The 27,439-nt window shown below is 42.4% G+C and overlaps 1 protein-coding gene and 1 long non-coding RNA gene across 8 annotated transcripts; one reads left to right on the top strand and one right to left on the bottom strand.

The window, feature by feature from the left end:
• Positions 1-101: 101 nt before the first annotated feature.
• On the bottom strand, positions 102-4,000 carry ADO (2-aminoethanethiol dioxygenase). Its single transcript, XM_073353431.1, has 2 exons — positions 2,203-4,000; positions 102-604 (listed from the first exon to the last, which is right to left on the bottom strand). The coding sequence occupies exon 1, from the start codon at positions 3,914-3,916 to the stop codon at positions 3,194-3,196; it is 723 nt and encodes a 240-aa protein (XP_073209532.1). The 5' UTR covers positions 3,917-4,000; the 3' UTR covers positions 102-604; positions 2,203-3,193.
• On the top strand, positions 3,172-27,439 carry LOC140914779 (uncharacterized). Of its 7 annotated transcripts, XR_012159987.1 has the most exons (7): positions 3,172-4,185; positions 5,904-6,048; positions 7,005-7,137; positions 7,418-7,553; positions 15,842-15,978; positions 23,659-23,768; positions 26,777-27,439. It is a non-coding gene; the product is annotated as an uncharacterized lncRNA (long non-coding RNA). The 7 variants fall into 7 exon arrangements; XR_012159989.1 differs by having other exon boundaries at positions 7,009-7,553; XR_012159988.1 differs by having other exon boundaries at positions 7,005-7,553; positions 26,771-27,439.

The following is a 27,439-nucleotide window of genomic DNA, read 5'->3' as shown; positions in this document are numbered from 1 at the left end:
AAGAGGCCTTTGTGTGACTACAAAAGAAAAAAAAATTTCTTTTCACCCAACTGGGTTCATAAGACTTTTACACTTAGAAGGGAAAATAATCAGAGGCCAACTGTGAAATATCCTGTATTTATTCTATAGTTCATCAACAGCACTAATTTTCCTGTTATGAAAACACAATACTCAGGCTGCAGTGGGAAAGAACAGCAATACAGACTTGAGCCTTTTGTTTAAAGATAGTAAATTCTAATGATTAAGTATATGAAAGTTCAAGCAAAAACTGTTAAACAAAAAGGCTTTTCTTTAATGCATCTTAGTTTGTTTTCTCCTTGTAGTAGAACTTGTTTTGATACTGGTCCTTTTAGCTCCACTTTATTAAAGATTCTTCTGTAATTGTTGTCAGAACATCCTGCAATGTAAGGGACCACTACCATTAAAGATGCATTAAAGTCACATCCCATTAAACATCCTGACTAGTTTTTACATATGGTGTAAAACTGACAGCAAAGAGAGAGAGTAGAAAGACTAAAACAGGTTAAATAAAAATTCTCTTTGGAGCAGTTTGTATTTCCAGTAGAGCTGCTTGCATCCTACACGCTGTTTTCCATAAGGAATTCTGAAAAAAAAAGGTCTTCATTAGTGTTACAGACAGAGAATTAGACTCAGATATTAAAGAACTGCATTACAACTAAATATAATAGAGAACATGTGATCTCACTGCATAATTATTTATTTAAAGCTGAGCTGTAGTGGAATTCCAGGAGAAGCAGGTATGGCAGCTGTAGAAATCAGGCACTTTGAAGTACCAAAAAATAAATGCAAACTGCATGAAATAACTTCTTCCATTTTTCAGAAAACTGAGATTTGAAAATGTAGTGTGTGTACTTTATATCCAATCTTCTGCAGGCAAGAACAAGCTCCTTGAAGTATTGTTAAACACAGAGCCACAAAATGATTATTTTAAAACTCACACACAAGCAACTATGCAGGAAAAACAAATCTGCTTTTAAAATGCACAAAGCAAAGAAGAAATAGTCAAGGGAAAACTTCCAGAACAGGTTGGTGTATCAATTATGAAGTGGTTAAGTCAATATTTTTTCTGTTCAAGTCACTACTACAAGACGAGGAGAGTCAAGGCTACCCAAGTTTGGGTCTCTGGTATAAAGTGTGTATTAAGATATGCAGGCACATAAAATCTTTCCCTGTCATATAAACAGAATATTTCACTAATAGAAAAAGTACCTCCATTGTTAGAAGGGTCATACCCTCTACCATAGGCAAATTAAACCTCAAGATTGCTTACACCAAAGCAAAGTAAAATTCACTGTTTTCTTTACACTATGTTTATGAAAACCTTAAGAAAAAGCAATTTTTATAAATAGTATAAAGAGGGAAAACAAGGCTTATAAAGCCTGTAATGTTCTGTTATGTATCAAAATGTAGGCCTCACTTTCAAGGGATGGCCTCAGGTCAAATCTAGTCCCAAATTTAGAGGATTATGTTTATTTATATACAGCTCTAAGACTACTAGAATAATTCCCACAAAACATTTAAATAGCAATGAAGTTTTAAAACAACAACAACAAATTCTGTGCAGTGTTTCCACCTAACACATGGCTGGCTGAGCGTTTTAAAGTGAAATTGATTAGAAGTTGACTATTCTATTTTCATTAATTAAAGAAATGTATAAACATAAACAAAGAATTTTCCAAGTTTTCAGTTTTAATTTTATGTTTTATGTAACTTAAGAAAAGTTTAAAGTAGTTTATCTGACAGTGTCCCTTTATAATGTGACAAACCTTAATTTATAATTAACTGTAACCCTAGAAATGGCTAGTGTTAACTCTAGGAGCATTTCCTGGCCCAAGAGTTGTTCCGTGTCTTGCTAGTTCCATATAGATCTTCTTGACGCTCATTTCAGGGACAATCCCCAACAAACATGGAAGATTCCCCATTTGTTTATTACCTTGGGTTGTGGGGACAGACTCCCTATTCCTACCCACAAGCTGGGTTTGAGGAGACACTGTCAGTGGGACTAGACAGGCTGGAAATACCACCTCATGAGTTTTCAGAGCACTTACAAACGTGCCTTATTGAAGAGTGAAGTGTTTCTTATTACATTTATTCTCTTAACTTTAGGAAGGAGGGGGGATAAAAGAGGGGTGTCAAACTAAACAGTGGCCCTAAGTGGTTAGACAGAATACTGGTATTTACTTTAACATTCAGTTGTGTGGAAGTTTAAACAGCGCTACTCTTCCATGTCTTCACATCAGTCAAAAGGAGAAAAAAAAACCACTTGATTGTTTAGTGCCCTCAACTCAAAAAGCTTGGCAGTAAGCACAGAGAGGTCTTAGTTTTGTAGCTTTCCTGCAAATACAGTCTATGTCATTAACAGCAGTAGTTCTGGCTGGATATTGCTATTCTTGTTAGCCAGGAGGAGTAGATGCTCAGCCACCATAAAGTCTGTATAACTGCCCTGATCAAGCACACCAAATCACTCAGGGTTATGATTTGGGTTCCCTGTGTGAGAGTTAATTGGCTGCTGTCTTTCTGATGATTTGGACAGGGAAGTGGTACCTAATCTGCCCCAGAAACTGCTCTCCTGTGTGCATCATTGGCAGAAACACACAAAAGATTTTTCCACCCTTAGTTTAGCAGCAATCAGCTCCTCTGGGGCAGAGTGTGTGTATAAAAAGTTGTTTCTACTGCAATTATCCATTGGTAGAGAAGCAGTACCCTAGAAGAGTGCAGCCCATGGCACCAGCAGATGGATGCTTCATTGTCAGAACTGATGCTCTGAACCAAGAAAAGGACAGCCCAAGACGTGCACACAAATACTCTCCCAAAGCATCCGGGGAGGGCTGGGGAGTGGCTTTCCGCACCCCGAGACTAGGAGCTGGGCCTGCTGTAGTGACTAGCATTACTTCAAAGGCGGCTGGGAAGGGAATCGTAGCTATGGCTTTTGTACAGCGAATGTAGCCGCTGCGACATCTCGAGTGAGCCACGGCACAAGCCAGATCCTCCAGTCCCGCTGCTGGCGGCTCTTTGACCTTCCGCTAGCGGAGGAGGAGGAGGAGGAGGAGGGCGGGCCCCCTACTCCAGCGGGCCCCACACGATCCCTGCAGGGGAAGAAGGGGGACGGGGGGGACGGTCCGCCCTCAGAGGGCTCTGGCGCAGCCTCGCCCCGAGGGGGGCCGCGCCGGCTTCAAGGGGAGACCTTGGGCCCGGGGTAGGGCTCTCCGCCGCACCAGAAATCCGCCGCCTGCGGGGTCTCCAGCAGCCACACCTCCCGGGGCAGGGCGTGGGGATCGGCGGCGGGGCCGGCCGGCGCCTCCAGCAGGCGGTAGTAGTGGCAGTCCCGGCCGTTCTCGGGGTCGTAGGGGGGCGCCAGGATGTCGAGGAAGGCGGCGGGCCCGTCCACGGCGTCGATCTGGTGCAGGTTGTCGGCGTGCGGCGAGAGCAGGCAGGGCGGCGAGGCGGGCGTGTAGAGCTGGCGCGAGCGGAGCAGGGCGCGGCGGCGGGCGCCGGGCGGCGCGGCGGGGGGCAGCGGGTCCAGGCAGGCGATGCGCAGGCTGCCGTAGAGCACCTTGAGCATGCCGTTCATGCCCGGGTGGTCGTGCAGCGGGATGCAGGCCTCGCTCCGCAGCAGGAACACGCCCATGCTGAAGCTCTCCGTCTCGCAGATGTGCATGTAGCTCACCGGCGGCACCGCCCCGGCCCCGGCCCCGGCCCGCGAGCAGCCCGCCCCCGGCACGGCCGCCGGGCCCCGCGGGGCGAGGTGCAGGTCCTCGGCCTGCACCTCATTCAGCAGCTGCTGCAGCCGGTGCAGGTTCTCGCCGAAGCCGGGCCCCGGCGCCGGGCCCCGGAAGGTGATGCGGGCCTGTTTGGCTACCCGCTGGATCAAGGAGGCCATGTTGTCCCGAGGCATGGTCCCGCCTAGGTAATCACGCTCGGCACTGCCCGCCCGGCCACTGCTCTCCGCCGCGCTCCAGGGCAGGGCAGGGCGCGCCCCTCTGCGCCGGCGCGCACGGCCCCTTGCATCCTGGGGCTTGTAGTCTCCCCCCGCCCAGTAGGCTCTGCCCAGTACCCAATCCTGTCCCTGCCGGAGGGGCAACGCTGGGCTAGGCCGGGGGCTGGAGGCTGGGAACTGCCTGGCCCTGCTGAGCTGCCCGCGTTCGCAGACATAGGCACTGCCAGGTATGGAGGCTTTCAGGGTGGAAGAGAAAACTACATCTCCCAGGGGACTGGGGCGGTGCGTTTCCTGCTGCGGAAAGAGGGCTGTGGCGCTCATGGTCCTCAAGGGCCTAGAAGGCACTGAAGCGCTGAAAGAACGGGCGATGCAAGCGCTTAGCCGGGGGTGCGGCCGCCTGTGTTCCCTGCTGTTGCAATCGGGACACGGCAGGGCTGGGGGTGCAGAGCAGGACACGTGCTGCACAGCACAGCAAAGGTTCCACCGTGAAGAAAAGCTCTAAAGCTGGCTGCGTGCGCGGTACGCCCTTTCTCTTGATGTGTTGCAGCCTGAAACATATGCAGACATAAATAACTTCAAAAACTCAGGAGGAGAGACGTGGTTCAATTTTTTTCAATAGCCCCGGGAGCTCTACAATCCTACAGTTGCAATGCCTGGACCTGTTCTTTCAGTCAGGTGATGGCAAAGTCAGGGATTATTGGACATGCATAAATATTTACAATACTGTATATACATATACATGCTCTTACTAAAGCTGTGTTTTTCTGTGAGCAGCTCTCTGTTCTCCCAGTTAGGAATTCGGCATTTTTTTCAAATGCTTAATATTTGAGACACCCAAAGGCCTGATTTTTATTGTTCAGGCCCTAAATATCTCAAGATAGGCACCCAAAATTAGGGATCTTTATTTAAAACTTTTGGCAGTAAACTGTTTTTCTCAGTTTTACTATCTATAAAATGGGGAAACAGTATTTATCTATCTATTTCACAGTGGTGTTATGAGGCTTAAATTCTCAATCTTGCAAATTCTTGTGTGCAACTGTACCTGTGCAGAGTCCTATTGACTTCAAGTCAGAGATCTTCTTGTGCAGTTACTTATAAGATCAGGGCCTACTTCATTAAAGAGACGACAACAACTTAAAAATCACATATGTCTGAACTTTTTTTTACCTGATGTTGTTATAGGTAACACCTAAATTGACTACAAATAAAAGATACAACAGAACAAATATTCTCTCTTTTCAGTTTATGTACTCTGTGCAATGCACAACACTTTATGTACAGTCACTTGCACTGTTTCCTCTGCATAGTCTGTCACCAGTCCTGCATTGTGATCAGTTTTTCTAATAGCAGACTCCCTTTGTGGATCACAATGTAGGATCAAGAGTCCAAACAAATATGCAGATGAAAACTTGATACATTTTAAAACAATTATTCAGGTGAATAAGTTTTTGCAGGACTGGTCCCTTAGTTACTTCCCCCTTTTGTTTATGTCGTTCTTTCTCAAAACAATGGGGGAGAGTATTCTTTTTAAACATAAGAAAATGTAATTGTAAATCTAGAAAAAATTGGCAAAGGGCTTAGGAGAGGGTGCAGTCCCTGAAACTACTTTTTATTTCATTTTTGAAATTTAATGACTTAAAGTTGATATGTCATTTAATGTTTGCAAATTGCTGTGATTCTGCAAACCACTAAGCAGATATTATTATTAGTCCCTATTCCTTTGTTATAACTAAACTATTTTATTCTATAAGCTTTATTGCTAAGAACTTCAGGTTTGTTGCTTTTTAAAAAATCTAACACAGTTTGTCTTCTTTTAGAGAATCTGATTGTCTGCTTAGTACAGCTAGCTGGCAACTGCAACATTTTTTCTTTCTTTTCTCTTCATGGGTGTCGCTACCCTCTTTTTTATGTCTGATTGGTTAAATTGTTTGCCTGTCATTAACAGAAGCTAATCATCAAGAGCATCGATTCCAAATGATGACCTTTGAAGATTCTGAATATTGTCGAATGGGGATGAGTGGCAATCCTTTTACCCAGTCATGGCATGGTGGTACAGAAGTGGGACAGTCTCACAAACTGTTGTAAAACAGGTACAACTTGATAACAGGCAGAAAGTATATGTGTTTTCAGTGAACACATTTACACTAATATTTGTTTTATTACCTTCTTAGCATTACACGTGCACAGGAGAATATATCTTCTGCCTAGAGAATATTGTAAAGTTCTTTGAATGCTTTTGAACTTAAAAAAAAAAGATTATTTTTATGTTTAGAATATAATAAAGAAGACAAGCTGATTTTGATTTGCTGCAAAGATTGGCTGAATGGTAAAAATTTTATGAAAGTTAATGTTAAAAAAATTATATAATATATAGGTTGGGGAAAGAGTGTCTGTAGATCTCGGTATGGTGCTTAGATTATCCACAAATACGAAGTTTGTTTTTAAGAGTCATTATTACATTGAATAAGAACCCAGTGGATACAGCTTGTCAAATTCAACTATTTAATTTAAAAATGAACAACATGTTTTGTGGGGGAATGATACACTTACACAATGAGATATGATTTTAGCAATAAGTTATATGATATCTGTCCTGCCTGGGGTATTGCATTGTGCATGGTGTAAAGTTAGGTACAAGTCTGAAGGCCAAGTATTGCAGGCTTGCAATGACCAAGAAAGGTAAGATACTGTTGTGTGCACACAAATCATTGTGTTAAAAAATTCCATCAAAACCACAATTTTATTTTTCCTTGAGTAATTCAGTTTATTATATAGCTAAAAATACTTGCCCAAAGTTAATGAGATATTAAATCCTTTACTTTCTTAGTTAATGTTCTGACAGCTTCCTTTTTCGTAACTAGCAGCATTTGCCCTCCCCTCTCCTTTCTCGTCTGTCCTTCACGTCTAGGGTGTGAGAGATTTTAAAGTGTATTTTTTTATTCACAGTATCTCACCTAAAGTTTAGAAGTACTCTGATTCCAAGGTGTTTCTTAACCAGATAATGTGAGTGAGTTTTGAACATGTTCCTCTTCTCTCCAATGTCAAGTAAGTGCTGTTTGAGGCACTGGATGGAGATCAGGTGGGCATATTCCACATCTTTCCATTTAGAAGAGAAGGAGCTGCTGACAGGATATTCTGCAGAAGGCTGCTCGACTTTGGAGTTTGCTCATGTCTTACAGGTCATGTTGCAAAGCCCTTTTTTCTGAATTAGGCTCTGGGGTGGGCTGAGGAATCTGAGTTTGGTGGGCTTTGGGATTTCAACTGAAGTTGAGTGCTTCGTGGGAATCGAGATGGGATGTTTTACTTATGAATTTACTGATAGGTTGTTTTGTTGTTGGGGAGGGGGAAAAGTGGTCACTAGTTTGTTGGTGCTTGAATTGCTGTTATGGATGGTGAGTTTAAATATCCGCCAGAGTGCCTACAGCCCATGAACAGTCATCTTTCTTTCTTTGTGTTTAGGAGATGCGTGATGGCAGGCATTAGAGGCGCTGGATCCTTTCTGTCTGTATTCATAGTATGTGGTTTAGCAAGCAGACAATCCATTCATCAGAAAGTTGGTTGGCATATGGAACTCTGCTAGAAGCCAAAAGGGTCGGTACGTGCCATACTGAAGCCCCCCTCCTACTCAGCTCTATTCTGCAGGACCAAACAATTATGGAGGTGTAAAAGCAATTATTATTAGAAGTTACTCCAACCAAGAGCACAGTATTAATGACAGATCCTTTCAGTCATAGACATGCTAACTCAGGACAAACATTTGTTTGGACATTTACGCTCTCAGCGATCACATGTTATGCTCATAGATAATTGCTTGAATGCTTATTCTTCTACCCACCAGTTCCTATTGTGTGTGGCCAGGTGAAACAGTTTCACTGGAGTAGAGATGCCAAGTTCGTAGGGTCATTTTAGAAGTCTGCGTAATGTGTCTGGTATAAGGAAGGAATTGGTTAGCACAGACATCCAGGACCCCTGGGTTCTAATCTCAGCTCTGCTACTGATTTAACTTTTCTGTACCTCACTTTATCAGTCTGTAAACCTGTGTATAATACTTGCCTACTGTGATGCTTCTCAGGGGTACCTAAGGCTGTGAGGCACCTTGCTACCCCTGCCCTTAAATCAAGGAAGCCTTGTCCTGTGTCTGCCATAGGTCAGCTCCGCAACTCCACTGTCCACAGGCAACACAAGCACTTCCCTCTAGGTCTCGCAGGCCCTGCTGTCACTCCACAGGTTAGTGATGGGCACATTCCAACCCTCAAGCCCTTTGAACGTCTGGAGTGTCCAGCCCCTGGTCCACTGGATGCTCACAGTATTCACAGATTCACTTCTTCCAATGAAACAATACACCTCAGCTTACCACTTGCGCCTCAGATCACTGCTCTGCTTTACACACAGCACTTAGATCTATTTATAGTGAAATCAAGCCTCAGTTTATTTAACAGAGCATAGAGAATCAAGTGTAGCAAGTAGAAGTATGCATTGTGGAGCCTATACTTAATTAACCAGGTACTCTCATGGCTTGTAGAAAGTTGCTCACCCAAAATTCTTGCAGCGCTTTTCGGTCAGGCTGGCTGTGATTCTCCTTTCCTGAGACAAACTCGCTGTCGGTTTGCCTTCTAAGTGAAGAATTCATTGTGTCTTATTGCACTCCAAGAAACAGCAGACATGTCCTTTGTCTTTATTCATATACAGGACACCCCCTGGTTGTTTGTTTGTTCCTGTAGATTTCTTCTTGTAGATTTCACATTCACTCAGTCCACACCTGGCTGCGTATACAAATAGGCATGTAGTGTGAGGCACACAGTACACAAATGGCCAGACAGGGAGATGGGTGTCAGTTACCTTCTGCCTGAAAGGAACATTTCAGAGGTATGTCACCTCCTGGTGACCTGCCTTAACTCCAAGACCTTAAGACCATAATTTTCAATATAGATACATTACTTCTTAAATATTATCTATGCCTACATTTCATAATGTTTATGATGACCAATGGGATCTTGGCTCTTGGTAGAGACCTGGCATGCCCCCTTTTCGTGAACTATTGTGCAAATATCCAACCCATGGAATCCTTGTAAAACCCTATGCACCTTCTGTGTCCTCTGCCAAATTAATTTGGCATCAAGTGGTCATTGGGTCACACCTACTTTACAGAGAGGTTGTGAACCTTAAGTGATGTTTGTAAATTTCTGTGAGCTCTTTGGATGAAAGACGCTATAGAAGTGTATATTATTATTATTATTATTTAATATTAGTTTATTATTGTTACCATTTTATAATGCCTCATCTTTGTAGCAGCAGTTGTATTGGATTCCCAGGCCATATTGATGATAAATTTTACTTTCTACAATTGACCACCTTTTGATGCTTAATATTTTTATTTATATATTTATTTCAGTTTCTAACAAAGCCATGCAGTGCCTTTCCAATAGTTTATTGGAATGTGCATGTACATCAAATAAAATATATCACATACACATTTTCAGAACATTAATATAAACGTCAAACCCATAACAAAATCAAGCCATTCAGCTAAACCAATGGAATAAACAAATCCCACTTTCTGCTTCAAAGCTGATTTCTTCACCTGTCCTCACCCACCTTGAATGTGGGGGGAAAAGAGAGACTTTGAAGCCTACTTTTATGGAATGCCCAGGGCACTTAAGGCTGCTTTGCATTGTCAGTGTGATGGCCAGGATCTGTAAAACCAGTGTGGGTCACGTCAGACTCAGGCACCAGTCTTGGTTTCCTGCTCTGTTCTTCCTCCATGAGACCTAGATCGTGCTTAGACGTGCAGTGCATGCTTTTATGGCTGTCATCGTCCTTTTTCTGCATTTTCCCATCCTCTTTCTGCCATTCCTCCTCTATTTCTTCAAAAAGGCCGTCCCAAAGACGGCCAGTTTTTCTCTCTCAAATTCTCTTTTCCAAACTGCCACCTTCTTCTAGAACTTCCCCTGTGTTCCTAAAGCATCACTCACTGACTGCTACTGTTTTCTAGGACCACCTTCCCAGTTCCTGTTAACTTGTTCTGACACTGATTAACTGCTAAGGGTGTAATCAGGTCATAGAAGTTATAGATATGGGTAATGGTCAGGTAGATTAATGACCATGAATAATATCAGTTGTTAGCTATGGTTAATGAAATGTCAGCAACATTGGATCATCTCACAAGATATTAAATCATTGGATAAATAATTTAAATTAGACAATTTTTCACATTGTTGAGGATTGCAGATCTGTGTTTATACACAGCAAAGTGATATCTGTTTAGAAAGCTGAGCTTTTTTAGCAATATTACTGTCAATGAATTTGTAAGGCAACACAACTTTTTAAAAATAGCAACCACCAGTTGAATGGATTACTATGAACACTAGCCAACTATGCTTCAGATTAGGAGATCAAGACTAAAAAGAGAGAGAGCCAACAACATTTCCATAATATTTGCTGTCTCTCCAGTAGCAGCTTACAGAGAAGAAAAACAGCTCTTTGTAGCTGGAAAGCTTGTCTCGCTCACCAACAGAAGTTGGTCCAATAAAAGATATTACCTCACCCAATCTGTATATCAGAATAAAAGAAAGTCAGTTATCTGGCTGCTGAATCTTGCCCATATTCTCAGGGTTTAGCTGATCGCCATATTTGAGGTCGGGAAGGAGTTTTCCTCCAGGGCAGATTGGCAGAGGCCCTGGAGGTTTTTCGCCTTCCTCTGTAGCATGGGGCACAGGTCACTTGCTGGAGGATTCTCTGCTCCTTGAAGTCTTTAAATCATGATTTGAGGACTTCAATAGCTCAGACATAGGTGAGAGGTTTTTCGCAGGAGTGGGTGGGTGAGATTCTGTGGCCTGCGTTGTGCAGGAGGTCAGACTAGATGATCATAATGGTCCCTTCTGACCTTAATATCTATGAATCTATGAATCAGTTATTTTTAGGAAAATGTACATCACACTGGAAACACAGAGAAAATTAACCAGGGGACATATTTATCCCTGATCTAACTGCACTGAAATCAAAAGACATGAATTTGGTTCATAAATCAGACTTCAGACAGATTTTACATATATATCAAGATTCCCACACGCCTCTTCCACTGCCTCACTGATATACATCCTGCATATCATTAGCCACATCATTCACACTTTGTTATGCTCATCATTTGTTGTGACCTCTGAATTAAAGGCGCAACTAACTTCTATATAAAACACATCAGTAGTGAGAGCTATGTTGACAGCTTGTTACTGAACAGCCTACAGCAGGAGTTATGATTGAGAGGAGGAAGGTGAGTGCAGCTGGATGGTCCTCAGTGCATGAGTTAAGAGAGAGAATGGGTCCCATTGTGATCTCAGATAAGCTTGGATCCATTGATTTCACTGGAGAAAGTCAGATCAGAATCAGGAGTAGTATCTCTGATTACATCAGAGAACAGTGTTCGATTCCTGTGATATACAATAAGGCAATTGAGGTCCTGCCCCACCTTCTGCACTGTGACTGTCCAGGGAAGGGCATGCTCCTTGGAAAGTATTTAGCCATTGCTGCACCTGCCTCATAGGTCCTGGAGGTGTTCTGCTTGCAGGAAGAAGGTCTCCAGCCATAACAGCGGGTGTGGTGTCTGTCCACCAGTGCTGACACAATTTGATGCCTAAGCTTTACGAGGTAATGCCTTATCTGAATGAGACAATGAATAGAGAAAACATGTGAGAGAAAGGGGGGGAAATACCCCTCTTTCTTTAGGGAAAGAACTTTTAGTTGAAGTGCTGTCACTTTCAAAGGGTTGCTCAGTGTCCTTTTTTAGTTAAAGATGGGCAGATTACATAGGTGATCATAAATATGAGGTGTTTAGATATAAAACTTGGGGCCTGGAGAATATTGTTGCATTGTTCAACAAGATATTTCAGAGGACTTCTAGAAATAGGAGTCGCTTTGCCCCCATCACTGCTGTAAAGATGAACTCAACTCTGTAGTTCAACAATCTTTCACAGCACTGCCATTATATGCCCAAGAACTACTTCCTGGGAAAAGACTGTCTAATCTTTACTCACGTGAGTATCCCTGTAACTTAGTGGACCTTTATTTCAACAGGACTTCTCACATGAGTAAGGGCTGCTTTCATGAGTAAAGGTTGCAGGGTCAGTCCCCGTGGGCTATATTTTCAAAAGAGCTCAGATCGCATTTAGGCACCAAAATAAACCATGTTTTCAAGAGTGCTCAGCGCATTGGGTCCTTATTTCTTTTGAAAATTTGTCTGCAAGTGTCACAGTGGGAGCTGCTGAGAGCTGAGCATCCTTGAAAATCTGGCCCTTACTTCGGTGCCTGTATGGGAGCTGATTTCTTTTGAAAATCAGGCCCAACATGGTTAGCTTGTTACAGCACAGTAAAAATCTAAAATGAAGTTAAAGAAATGCTTCTATTTTGTGTGAAATGGATGTCTGCACATCCAGAAACTCGATATTTAGTGGATTTTAATCTCACACAGTTAATATCAATATATCACCCTGATGAGGAATCCATGTTCTGTTGAAATCAGAGCAGAACAGAACTAATGCAGAGGTTTTCTCTGGCAAACACTAAAAGTCCTGTGACCTGGGAAAGCCATAATAACAAATGCTAGGAAAATATGGAAAGAAATTTGCTATGAAACGTACACGGCCCCGAAGATACAGCCGGGAGCAGATATGTATCTAGTCAGAGGTTTGGATGCTTAGTTAAGGATATATTAGTTCTTCCAAGATCTGTGAACATTGAGTAAGTTTCATTTTGAATCTTGCAGCCTAAACCTGTGGCATGCATCCATGGAGTTAGTAAAGTGTTCCTTTAGTTGACATTCATTTTACTGGGTGTTCAGATACAGTCAGGGAGTTCGGAAACTATCAAAATTAGAGAAACTTGCATGAATCTTGAGGCCATAAAAAGCTATATTCTCCTCTTTCCTTACTACTGCATAATCATCTAAATAAAAAAATATCAACAGGAATGTGTCCAGATACTCGTTTTTGAAGAATGTAATCAGAAACAAATGGGAATTCATCTAATTAAGTTGGATCGTCTTGCAATGTACTGCACACCATAATAATGAGACACACTTTTTTAGTCTTTTAATTGCCAGTAGTAAAGACACAATTAATAATAAAAAAAAAAAAGTACTATGTCGGCTTTTGATTTTTCCCTTGTGTCTCTTTATCGCTGGCTGCGTTTAAACCAGATGATACTGAGTTTACATAGATGCATTCAAAAGTAATGTAATGTAGAGGAGTCATTTACATAAATAGATTTTATGTACAAAAGCTCTTAACGCAAATCCTGGTGATATATGTACAGTAATGACACCTTTTTAGCATCGGGGTTTATTCAGGCTGTGGAGGTAGGATGGGTCGGTGAGGCTGTCTGAGTACAATGTGTTCCGCAGTGGTGCTAACCGCTGCTTCGAAAAGGAAGAAGCAGCATGAGATCTGTGAACAGCAGACCTACAAATGGGCTGAGAGGCTGGCCACATCTGCAGGTTTCTAAGCCAGGCCTCCTTAGATCTGACAATTTCATTCAGCAGCTTTATTTGGTGGGTCCCTCACCTACTTCCCAATCTTGCACCCATTAAAATCAATGGGCAAACTCCAGTTGGCTTTGATGGTGCAGAATCAGATGCTAATAAGAAAGCATTGCTCCGTGAGTGAGCTGGGGGAAAAGCAGCTCTCTGCCCTCTCCCCCACATCTCACCTTCAAATGACTGGACAAGATTTTGCTCTCAGTGTCCAAGGAAAGGAGCCATTGTTCACTCACTGGGATTTGCTTCTTAATTGTCATCAACTGCCAACATTTACAGTCTGACTTTTATATTTGTCTCACAGTCCATGTATGTTACTCCCATTAACACTCATGTCAGGAAGAGAGCGTATACAGTACTTTGCTTGCTTTCAGAGACCTGCAATATAGAAATACATTTGTGTTACTGTAGGTCATGATTCTACTCCCGTTGACGTCAACGGGAGTTTTGCAATGGATTTCAATGGCATAGGATCAGGCCTGTAGGTTTTTACATTTATTCTTGGTTTATGAAAAGTTTAAGTGCAGGGCTACCATTGCTTCTGCTGTGTCACCTAGTAGTTGTAGGATTTAAATAAAGGTATTATCCTATTCCTTTATTCAAGTGAGAATTCCCTGCTTTAAAAATAGTGATCAGATTCTCCTTACTCACACCAGAGTCACACTAGTGAAACTCCACGGACTTCATTTGAGGTACTTGTGATTGACAGTAGAAGCGAATCAGGCCCTGGGCCTCATTTATCCCATGTCCCAGAGTATCATGACCACATTTGTACTGTAGTTGGTACATACATCTCTCACTTAAAGCTTTGAAAATATGCCTCTTAGGAACCAGAATCTCCTGTTTAGGGAAAATAACGGCACAAATTCTAGTAGAAAGATGTATGAATTCTCTTCAGGAAGCACTGCATTGCAAGGTGGCAAGTTTTTCTCTGAAAATCAGTTATTACTTGGTGTAAGAATGGTACAATTGGGCCCTTTGTAGGAGAGCTGGTACTCTACAGCATTCAAGGGTCTGGATTCTCTACTGCCTTGCGCTGTGTAGAGTCATTTGCCTAGTTGACGTTATACAGTGTAAAATGCTGCTAAATCAGAACGGTCAAATTTTACCCTCCTTTTGTGCAGGTGTAAATACAACTACATAAGGTGCAAGGCAATACAGAATGTGACACTGGAAGTTCTGCAACTGATCCCACTGCAGGGGATTGCTGTGAGCGTTGTGGGCCGTTAGTCTGCCAGCACACTGGGTGCATCATGAGTGTGGAGGCCAGCACTGTAGGTACTTCAAGTACTCAGCTCTACCTGCCGTAGCTCTCGCTGGGTTCCCTTAAACAGTTGCACCATTTTTTTTTCTGTAAGGGGGTTGCTCTCTTAGGGCTGCCAGAAATAAAAGGCACACATACCCTATGCGCAGTTACAATCAATGACCAAAACAATTGTTCCTAACCCAGCCCCTGTGGGCAGCTCAATCCTGGGGTCTCAAGGCAAGAGTTTTGTCTCTTGGAACCTGTCTCATGCTGGCCTCCTGCCTGCAGGCCACTGACCTGGATTCTCCTGCTGTGCTTTCTTAGCCCTTTAGCTCTCATGCTGCTGCGGCAACCTGCAGTCTGCTGTTCTTGCTCTCACCTAGCTGTCAGCTCTCTCGGGACACCTTTTCTTTTCCTGGACACTGAGGATTAGAGGAACCCTCTACTGGCTGGATGTTGATATGGAGGGTAACACAGTGCCCAGTAATGAATGCTACACTCACTAGGTCATTACATTTGTAATAAATGAGTGACACACAGGAGTGCTGGTTAGAGACTCATCTTTATTTTCTGTCATCAATCACTTGACTTGGGCCAATATCACAGAGGTTAATATTCCTGTCATATGACTGGGGTCCGTGTCCACTGACAGTAATATATACAGAGGTGACATTGGGAGTTGCCATGGAAACTCTTCGCTTGCATTCATATATGCCTTTGAGTTCTAGAATTGGGAGCTGGTGGGTGGCAGGTTAAATTGGCCAGTTGCTAGAGCTAAAGGTGGATTTTGCTTTTAGCTCAGAGAGTGAGCTCTGAAGAAAGTATTAGAGATCTGTGAATCCCCCAGATCCTATGAGCGCTACTGAGGTAAATATCTTGGAGAAAACGTGGCTTGAAGTTTTGAGGACAGAGTAATTGCTGGAGAGACCAGGTTATTTATTACACAAGCCTCTATCTATTAGCACTGGGAGGACTGAAGAAAGGGATTCTCTTCTTTGTTTTTAATACTAGGACATATTTGGTACATTATGTTTGTCTGCTATTGGATTCTTTTCATTTTGTTGTGTGTAAATACTGGTTTGAACACATTTCTCTTTTGTTCTGTCTTCCCTAGTCGGAGTGCTGCTTGTTAGAAAAATGAACTAATGGGGATAAGTAACCTGTTTTGGTCTGCTGCTGAAACAGGATCCATTTTAAATGAAGGCCTTGGAGGGATACAGTGGAACTCTGTTTGCAAGAGTTATAACAAAAGTGAGTGGAGCTGGCAGCATATAAATCAGCAAGCAAACCCTTCAGTCCACACTTGTTACTCACAGAACCAGTAACTGCCAACACTATTTATTTTGGTGAAAAAATTACTGGACCAGATTTTGCTCTCATTGCTCTGGTGTAGATCCAAAGTATCTTTGTTGACTTCAGTGGGATTGCTCTTTATTTAAACCAGGGCAAATGAGATCAGAATCCAATCCATTGATAATAGTTCCTTCTTGGCCTGTGTGTATTGGGACTGAAATCAGCTTTTATATATATGTGTGATTTATAAAAGGTGAATTTAATGTTTTATTGGTGTTAATACAGGTCGTTTGGTACATATTCTCTAGTCTGGCCAGGGTCCAGTTGTGAGTTAGAGCAGCCTCAGATTGTTACCTACTTTGTAATCTGGATTTTTTATTTTTTCATATAAAAATGTTTGATTAATTATTTTGCTTTTGTATCCATTATCTAATATCAGTCTGAATTTGTGTGAATTCTAGTGATGTTTAACTGCAACGGGGATGAGTTGTAACCAGAAAGGGAAAAGGGAGTTGACTAAAAGAAAAAATTGCTCATTTATGTCACAAACATATTTTAATGTAACAAAAATTATAGAATTCTTTAGTATTTATGGGAAGAAGCTGAAAATTTCATTGGAAGCCTAGCTATATTAAACTCTATTCCTTCATAATAGAGTTTCTATTCCATAATTCCTTCATAACTCTATTCCTTTATGACCATCTTTTCCCATAACATATTTTGACCATCACCACAGAAGAAAATGGATGATCCGTTTGGAGGACATTAGAAATTTATTCATCCCTGGCTTAAATAATTTGGGGACAGGGAAGTTACACAAGAGTGAATTTGGCACTTAAGGTCAAATTTTCAAAATGCTTTCAACCTCTAAAACTTCTTTCCACAGTTTGACAAAGATATTTTCTACTTTTGCAAACAGAATTTTTACATGCAAAACTAGTAGTTAGACAAAATGATGTTAGTGCAGACAGATCCAGATTTTTGCCTGCACAGATATGCAAGTCCAAACTGACAGGGTATGTTTGAAAATGTGCAGAGCATGTTCTGTCCTTGAGCCAGAAGCACCAATCCTAGTGGCCCCATTGGAAAGTGCACATATAAAACAGTAGTCTGTGGCTTTTAGGGTTCTGCTTCTGTGTGAGCTGAGGTTTCAGGTTATGTGGAATAACTGAACAATGCACTTTTCTGTGTAATTGACATTATAGTATCCTCCATAGAATATAATTTGTACAAACTGGAACAGTCATCTATTACTGTATGTAACAGGAAAGCATCGGGTGTTCAACAAGAGGGAAGGATTTGGGAAGAAAATATAAGGCAATAATATCTGAACAAAAACTTTTACAATTTTCTTTTAAAAACAGGTGTTATGGTTGATACTACCCAGGCCTAACTAGCATTATCAGCATTAGATAATAGAAATAACTTGAGCAAAAGTACTGGACAGTTGTTTCATCAGGATGAAATATTCTCTGTGAATTTTGCCTACTTGCAAGACCTATGTTTATCAACTTGAGACATAACTATCTTTTTTCTAAACCAAGCTATGGATCTGATTTTCCTCTCATGTATATTTGTGTATGTGAACGGGTTCCCCCTTCAGCTTCTGGAAACCCGGATAAGCCGTCCGAGTGAGTTAATCAGTATACACAGTAGAACCTTCATCAAGTGTCATTGTGATTTATGCTCTAGGTACGTCACCACATAGGAGCAGTTATGTGGCCTTTTATACTGCTTGCTGTCTTCTCAGGGCTATCCAGCTGGTGAGCTAATTACCTCCATTAGCTCATCAGGCTCCCTGGAGGTACAAGTTATCCCTTCACCTCTTCCAAACCCAAACTACCTGAGTCCCTCCTGCTCTAACAAAACCCAGTGCCCTGAGTGTTCTAAGTGACCAGGCTGCTGGCTTCCAAAGGGCTCAATTTATAGATACTAACAGCACCCTCTCAAAGTGTACATCAGGAATAACTCTGTTGAAGTCAACCGAGTTACACTGGTATTAAATGGACGTGAGTGTGTGACAATTCAGGTTTCATAGTAGCAGCCGTGTTAGTCTGTATCCACAAAAAGAAAAGGAGAACTTGGGGCACCTTAGAGACTAAAAAATGTGTTAGTCTCTAAGGTGCCACAAGTCCTCCTTTGCTTTTTGTGACAATTCAGGCTCTTAGCTTTTTATTGAGAGAACATATATATTGTAGCCAGAGTAAGGTTCAGTTTCACTTTACACTTGTGACTGAGTTCCTTTTTGATCACATACAATATATAGAGGTAGTTATGACCAGGATGAGGGGGAAGGATGATCTTGTGGTTAAGATACTGCACTGGAATTCAGGAGATCTGGCTTCAGTTCCTGGTTCTGCTACAGAGACTTCCTGTGTGACTTTTGCAAGTCACTTAATCAGCCTGTGTCTCAGTTCCCCAAATGAGTGTTTGAGGAGAATAGTTTCCTACCCTTTGGTAGTCTTGTCTTTTTAGATTATAAGCTTTTTGGGTCACGGGCTCTGTCTCTTACCATGTGTTTGTACAGCACCTAGCACAACCAGGTCACTGGGAGCTACTGTAATACAAATAATAATTACTGACTTTTCTTTGGGTCTGTAGTCAGGTATTGAACTGAAAGGATAGCTTAGTGGCTAAACTTGCTTCAGTAGGTGAAATTGATAACATGGACAGTTCTCATGAGAAGTTCTAATTCCCTGTGTCTGGCACCAGATGACACACACTGAGATATCAGAAACATCTAAAACACCAGTTCTAGATCCATTGTTCGTCAATCTGATCTGTGTATTTCTAAAGCACCGATCATCAAGAAATCTAGATGCCAAATATAAAATTAATAGTTTCACTAAATGGGCCAGATCTTAGCTCAGCTCAGGAGCAATGGGTGAAGAGGTAGATTAAACCTACCTTTACACCACCTGCTCTTGTGCTTCATGAGTTTTGGGATAGTGGCCACTGGATTTGTGTAGCAGCAGATCCATCAGCCCCTGCTTCCGTTCCTCTCCTGGCCCACCCCTGCCTTGGCTCTGTCTATCTCCCAGGCCCTGGTGCTCAGAGTTATGCAGGGTGTCCTTGCAGAAGTTGGTGGAGCACGGGCGGAGCAGACGTTCTTGTGAGGTTTCCCCAAATCCTGCCCCTCGCCACCTCTGGTGACAGACCAGGCACTGGCAGCCATGGGGAAGGGCAGGGTTATTTTCCCTTGTGTGTTTTAACACTAACAATGCTGACATAAGATATTGTGTCGGCATGAGGGCTGGTAGGGAAAGTGTGTGAACTAGGCATGAGTTGTGCAAATAGATGAACCTATAGGATTATATGTCATTACCTTAGCATCTCTGCACATGGGATCAGAGAGATAAATAGGCACCCAAGGAAAAGCTACAAAGAAGGAATAAGAAGTTTTACTGAAAGAAAATCGCAGTCACTCTGGGCAATGTCTGCCTGTCATCATTGATACAGTAGCTATTCAGCAGTACATATATTGCTGTCTGCTTTGCAGAGGGAAGATCATTAATTACAAGGCATGGCAAACTGCAGTATACTTAGGGCTCACGGGTGATGACAGGCTGACATCACCCAGAATGACTACAGGGTACCTACATACAGCTTTAAAAACTGATAAGAACTGTTACCCAAAATGTCAGCCTCAAAGAGAGCAGTTGATGTGTACATGGAAACCTAATAATTTTCTCTCTCTTTGTCTGTCTCTCATAATTATTTAGCTTTTGGGTAATTTAATTTCCGGTATTAAATTAAATGCTGTTTTCAAATCTTAAGTGCTGTGGGGATTTCCCATGTCAGCGGGATGCAAGACAATCCTGTGCACTTCTGCCTTAGGGAAGCCCTGGAGCGCACATAGTGTGAATACAGTAACAGCTGTGAGTCTAGTTGAGACTGCCAGAGAACCTGGTGATCAACAATTTCGGGGAAGATTGGGGGCTTGTTTTGGGCTGAGGGGACACTATTGTGGATCCGGGAGATGAGAGGGCTGACCTAGGAAAATGGTGTGTGTCAGTGGGGCAACACTGAGCAATGGGTCCAGCTGATCTTAGGATGGTGGGATAATCGACTGATTGTAGTTGGGAGAGTAGGCTGCAGAGCCAGGGCGAGAAGGGGTCACCCAGGGCATGGCCCAACCACTTTTTGACCTGCCACAGCCCAGTCAGGGCAACCAATCCAGTGGCACCAGGGCCAGGAAAGGAGCAGGATGTTATGTGGGAAGGGCCCTGTCTGCATGTGGCGGTGAGAGCGAATGGGCTGGAGCAGGCCAGCCATAAGGGACAGGAACTGCTGTGGGATAAGTGCAGTGCGGGCTCACTCTCCAACCCCTCCTCCTCCAGGGTCTCCCATCTGGGCAGGACCTGGCCTCTGGTGAGTCACCCCACAGTCCACCCACTTTAAATCGTGTCCCACAGCCCCTGAGTTGGAGGGAAAGAGAAAAGCAATTGTGGATCATATTGGGCTAGACAGATGGGGGTGAGGGAGGGAGAATCTGATTGGGTGGAGACAGTTGTAGTAAGTATTCAGACTTTGGGGTTTACCCCTAAATCAGAGCTGAAATGTTTGAGATTTCTCCACCACTGCTTATTAATACTTGAGAATATCTTTATACTCTCCGAGCTGGAGTGTCTGTGAATGCTGCAGATCCAATGTACTACCCATAGCACTGGAAATTTGCCCCTTTAGCTTGTAATGACCCCCTGTAGATCTAATACTTTCGTTTGGACATGGAAGTGGCATACAAAATTATACTGTTCAGTGAAACAGTGGTTTTCCTCTGCTGTTTTTATGGAAATGCAAACTGATGATATCACTTCATAACTGGGGTGGAGGGAGAAAGAGGGGGATGAATCACCTCTTTGCTGTTCATGAATTGCCTCTTTGGTACTAATTACTGTAGAGGTCTTAGTACAAATTCTAAAACCCAAAATCATAATTTCAGAAACTTGTTAATGTTGCTAAGAGACAACGATGCGATCATCTGTCATACAATTTACTAAATCCAAGCACCAAGTAAGCAGGCAAGTGAATAGTTAAGGACATCTTACACTATCCACATAATAAACATGAACATAAATACTCAGAGCTCAATTCTCCTCCAGCTGCCTTGTGCATTCCAATAGTGCGCAGCAGCCAGAAAGTTGGATTAACTGGCTCCCGGAGGATTTCCATGGTGTAAAGGGAAGTCTTCAAGTGGCGTGGAGCCGGTGTAATGACTCATTGAAATCCAGTACAAGGGGCATTTTTGGGGTAAGAGGGTATTGTGTGGCCAAGGCACCTCTATGCCCTGATGATGACCAGAGCTGGACTGATCTCTTGTGGGCAGCAGGGTGTAACTTAGAGAAAACCCAAGGTTGCTTTCCACCATCACCAGCCTTTAGCCAGTCAAGGAGATACAAAGGAGGCTTAGAATAGCCTTTGCCCATCTGCTTCCTCAGCTGTGGATCCAGGCCACTACTGTTATCAACCATAAAGAAACACATATTTCATCAAACACAACAGCCCTTAATTCTGATATGTGGAGTGTGTTTTAAGCTATAATTTGTGTATCTTGATTTTAGTAACTAATATTTTCTTTTTAAGGCTTACAGTAAAATGTGAAATATTATTAGTTAATAGATTTATCATTGGAAAGTAGATATTTTAGAATTAAGTTTCTTATAAAGACTGTTTCCTGAGAGTGATGTACCATGTATAACATTGTCAATATAAGATTTCAGAGATTATTGCTCCCAGAATTATTGGACAGTTTGTCACAAATAGTAGTGTCTGCTCATGGAAGACAGAGGGCTGTAATAATATGATATTGTTAGTCAGACTGGGAAGTGTTGATCGTGTTATAAACCTTATGTGCATATGCATAACTCTTTAATACAGTGATGAATACAGTAGGAATACCTACACAGATACATTATGGTCTCGTATAGCGAAACCATAGTTCAGATTGCATCCAATTTTTTTTAACTGGGTCTGTAACTCAGTGTTGCACCTTTATTTTAGAACCCATTTTTGTACACACGCCATGGGGAATTTGAACCAAATTTCAGTCACTAATTAATATGTGTATGGAATGATCTCCACTGTGTATTTTGTGGTGTTGGTTTTTTAGGACATTTGGGAAAACTGGAACACTGAAAAAGCCTGATTTTTCTACACAGTGCACATTTGCTGCCTCTGCTGTTGTCTGAGCAGTATTATTGTGACATCAGAGATAATCAGCCACTCCGCACTCTCTCCCATCACTTCATTTGCCCACCTGGGGAGAGTCACTATTGGCCTGGTTGCCCTGGCAATGGCTGCCTTTGATAATTGATTTACCTCTGACTTCCCAGAACATGATTACAGGAGGGACTATAAGGAAAGCAGGCTGAGTTTGGCTAAGCGCCTGCTGTGCTCCTCTGGGTTTGTACTGGGTAAGAAACACCGTACAAAGGGTCATTGTGTGTTACTTTCCTCAAAAGGATTATATGAAAAATAAGATACAAAATTCCAGCTCCTTTTCATGGATATAGTTTATCTGCTTCTTACAAATTGGGGGCTCCAGCTGTCTAAATACCCATTTTTAAAGGTAGGTATCATAGTTGTGAGTCCCTACTCCACTTTCTCTTACACAGTTAAAACAAAATGTCATTTAGAAGTTGCAGTAAAACTGACGTTACATTTTTGAACAACATGTTTTGTTTGAATATAGTTTCATTGCTTTCAATAGATTAGTCAAAATGGTACTCAGTGGTGAAATATGAAACTTCACAAAGATAACAATAGCAACAAATTACACACTGAAGACAACAAATGTATAAGTGTTTTATTATATTAAAAGATTTTCTTTCTTTTAAAAACTAAGGAAATCCACAAACAAAAAGCTACATTTAACACTAGTTAAGGTTTCTCTCATCTATAAATTAAACAATGAAAAATTAGGAAATACAAAGTTAAGGATTTAAAAGGATTAAAAGGTTGCATAGTCAAACACTCTCAAATTAGGAAATGACTGAATGAATATTGCCCATGCCAGTGCCCCTGGTGCGTATGCATTATGATAACAGCATTAATTATATGATCCCATATTATTTATTTTACATAGGACCCCTCTTGCTCTTCCTGATATTCCCTTTTTAACCATAAGTATTACATTCAGTCCTTAACTGCTAATAATTCACTTGGTCCAAGGTCAGCCTCCTGGTATAAACTCTGCAAGTCTCCAAACTGATCTTTTTTCTCACTTAGTTTAACTTGACACACTACAGCTCAGATTCTGTACATGCACTCAAGCTTCAAATCAGGTTGGTGTTAAGGGACCAAACACCTGTGAGAGTTTACTGTTTGGAACTGTCGGCCTTTATTTTGTAATTACTCTAGGACTATTTGGTACCCCACATCCCAATTGCAAATGAATGACTGTGGAAATGTGTTGAGTTGATTGTTTCTTTTTCACTTGCAAACACTCTGAGAATTTTAATAGCAATGTTGCATTATGTTTGTGTTGTACTCAGAAGCATAACTGAAATTGACTAAATAACCCCCAGAACAGGCTTCTATTAAGCTTGCTGTGTTTTTTTTCCCTTGCCTTTTCTGTAATTTAATCTATCTCTAATGTGAAGGTAGTTATGGTTTCTGAATATCTACACTATTTTTCAGGTGTCCATTAAAGCTGCAAGAACCAGTGTGTGACCCCCACGCCCCAAAAAACACTCACTCTCGCTCTCTGTCTGCCACAACTCCTACCATCCTGGGGGAGAAACCTGCAGGTTAATATTGTTCTTTTTTTTTTCTGCTGTCAGTGCTTTAATCTCCATCTAATCATCTCTTTCTGTTATTACCAACAATAGTTTATATAGCACAGTAGTTTATCACAGCATTTACAAACACAAAAAAGCCCCATACTCTGAAAAATGTACAGTCTAGATAAGGCAAGAATGACAAACACAAGACAAAATAGCCAGTAATGGCTAAGGAGTTGGGGGTCTGGTGGTTACTAATTATGAGCAAAAGGCAGGGAGAGGTTGCCTGAAGAGATAGGAGGAGAGAGAGGATGCTTGGCAAATAAGACCAGGACCAGATTCAATTTTACATCCAAATAGCTTCATTGACAGAGATGTTATCCCAGATTTTCAGTGATGTGAGATCTGAATAAGGTCCAGGAATAGTGTTCTGGGCATAGAGGGCAGCGTCATATATATGGCACATAGCTGAGGATGGGAAACAGAGACAAAAGGAGCAGCTGGTAAAAAGGAAGAGCAGAGGGAGCTGGAGTGTGAGTAGGGGGAAATGAAAGCAAAGATGTAGGTAAGAGCAGGATTATGTATGGTCTTGTAGATGACTGATCCAAAGCCTGTTGAAGTCAGTGGAACTTTTCCCACTGACACAGCGGGCTCTGTATCAGGCTGTAAGAGCTTGAATTTGATGCTATAAAGTAGGGGTGGCTAACCTGAGCCTGAGAAGGAGCCAGAATTTAGCAATGTACATTACCAAAGAGCCACAGTAATATGTCAGCAGCCCCCCGTCAGCTCTCCCACACCGCTCCCAGCGCCTCCCGCCCACTGGCAGCCCCGCCGATCAGTGTCTCCCCCTCCCTCCCCACACCTCCCAATCAGCTGTTTTGTGGTGTGCAGGAGGCTCTCTGAGGGAGGGAAGTGGGAGAAGCGAGGGCACGGCAGGCTCAGAGGAGGGGGCAGGAAGGGGTGGAGTGGGGGCAGGGCCTGTGGCAGAGCCAGGGGTTGAGCAGTGAGCGCCCCCCGGTACACTGGAAAGTTGGCACCTGTAGCTCCAGCCCTGGAGTCGGTGCCTGTACAAGGAGCCGCATATTAACCTCTGAAGAACCGCATGTGGCTCCGGAGCCCCAGGTTGGCCACCCCTGCTCTAAAGAGTAGGAGCTACAATATGTCTGTGCTACAATTGGGGCCATATATGAAATAGTTGCCTTGTCTTGTCTCAGGGTCCTGAAGTTCCACCAAATCCATGGGTCATCAGTGTTCTGAGGGAGCTACTGATCACATGAGAGCAGCTGTCGGCAATGTTAGTGTTAGCCAGAGCTCCCGACACTGGACAACTGCAGGTCCTGCACAGTTTTAATGGGGGGCAATCAAGGGAGCAAGATTTTCCCTGAGGTCAGCTGGTGCACTCAATAAATATTCAGTCCTTCTGCTAGAGTTTATCCCCGTCCTAACCTTTCACTGGGGGCAGCATAAGGTTAATTTTGATGGCTCCCAGTGGACCTGCCCAGACTTTGCTATGGGTGGGACGAGGTCACAGCTTTTTCCCCAGACAAGCACTTGGAATGTGTATCGAGAGCTCTGCCTGACAACATTTAAGCAGTCCTGAAGGCAGACAAACCGATTACTCAGCTGCTTGCAGCTCTGCTGGATAAATTTGAGGAGTGTCTTGCACATATGGGGAAAAAGAGACACATTGGAAATTCACTAATCAAATTGCACCTGCTAAGAAAACTCCAGCGTGATGCTTTAAAAAAATTAATTTACAAAACAAAACCTAGGACTGGCAGTAGCAATAACAATAAATTCTTTCAGAGTAACAGCCGTATTAGTCTGTATTCGCAAAAAGAAAAGGAGTACTTGTGGCACCTTAGACACTAACCAATTTATTTGAGCATAAGCTTTCGTGAGCTACAGCTCACTTCTCCTAGCCATGGCGGCCTCCCAAAATCAGACAGAAATTAGACATGACCTTACAATCACTCTAACAGCTGCTGGTTAAAAAGAGATTCACAGCTCCAGAAATTAATTAGAATTAGCTGCTGAGGAATAAAAATGTGTAGGAAGAAGCCACTTTCCAATATAATTGTTTGGGAGCATTTTGAGGATCAGTCTTTCAGCCCTGAAAGATTAAAAAACACATAGTTCATTAGCTGATAAAAACATTAAAACTAAAATACTCAAGTGATGTTCCAAAATAGGGACTCGCTATGTCCTGGATTCAGGAAAGAATCACTAGTCAGGAAAACAGCTGAGCATGTACTTAAGAGATTCCTGATTAGTGTTAGATTTAAGCACATGATTAACTACTTTCCTGAATTAGGGCCTAAGACAGATCTCTCTGCTAAATACAGCTACCTCATATGTGACAGGAGGATGGCTGGGCTGGACCACCTCCTCAGAGGGATTTGGACTTAACAGTTACTAGTGTCATAATGTGCTAGGTGTTTTGTCTGAGTGAGCACAACTTCAGGAATGGGCTCTATGTTTGGCTCACCAGTTCTAAGGGACTGATTTGCCTCATCATTCTTAATGTTTGTTTACAATATAGTAGCACCTGGAGGCCCCAGCTGAGGTCAGGACCCCATTGTGTAGGCACTGCACAAACACAGAGTAAGAGTTCTTTCTCCGAAGAGCTTCCAATTTAAACAGAAAAGATAGAGGGACAATAGGTGGAAGAAAGGAACTATCATCCACAGTTTAGAGATGAGACATAGAGAGGCTGAGAAGGGAATCTGAAGCAGCGCTGGGAATTTAACCCAGATCTCAGAATCCCAGTTCAGTGACTCATCAATGAGACCATCCTTCCTGTTTACTCAGAACTACTAAGCACCCATAATAAAGTCACCATGAGCTTCAGGTGCTCATTTTCCTTGTAGCCCCAACTGGTTTTTGGGTTGTGTGCATTTTTGCTGTAGGAAGCATGGTAGCTGTGATTTGTTAGCTATGTCACTACTCTTGTAAAGATCTAATTATTTTTTCCCCAGATCTTTCAGAAATTCAAGATTATTATTATTATTTTATTTTAATTTCTTGAGTTTCAGAAGTCAGCCATGGACACAGGAAGAAAGGAAAGAACTTCAGCGGGAGTTTACCTGAGTGAAGAGTCAAGCCTGGACTCTCTGCATGCTGTTTCTGTACTAGTTTAATGAAGTATGGGAATTGATAGAATGTGTTAGAAACTTCAGACGTCTTACTTCTTCCTGCCGCCCCATCCAGGTCTCTTCCCACCTTTTCCAAGTCATTATCCAAGAATCATCAGAGAAAGCCCAAGCATCCCTTTTGCTCCCACTTTTGCTTCAATGTGTGGGGGAACAGCACCACTACACAAGATTCATGCATTCCCCTTGGATGAGTCTGATTTATCCATTGAATCTGTGATCAGTCAGAAATCCACAGCTCCATGATATGGTGTAGAACTGATGATCACTTTTCTGTTCTTCACACTACTGGAAAATTTGATTTGGGCAACCTTGCATTACAGAGACGCATGCTCTCCATGGGGCAGAGTGGAATACTAGGCAGTCATGACAGTACCAGCCATCGTCTCCAGAGACCTTTAATCCCTGACAAATCTTTTCTTCTTGAAAGAACCTGTGGGTGGTCTCCCTTTTTTCTAATTGCAGTACATTTGGTACATCACTTTCTAGTTATGCAGCTGATGCTCATGTTTGTATGAATAGCTATTAAAAAAGGGAAAGATCAGA

Source organism: Lepidochelys kempii, chromosome 7 (assembly GCF_965140265.1).
Source record: "Lepidochelys kempii isolate rLepKem1 chromosome 7, rLepKem1.hap2, whole genome shotgun sequence".
NCBI classification, from domain to species: domain Eukaryota; kingdom Metazoa; phylum Chordata; order Testudines; family Cheloniidae; genus Lepidochelys; species Lepidochelys kempii.
The sequence above is the reverse complement of the archived record's forward strand: the minus strand, read 5'-3'. Positions and strand labels throughout refer to the sequence as shown.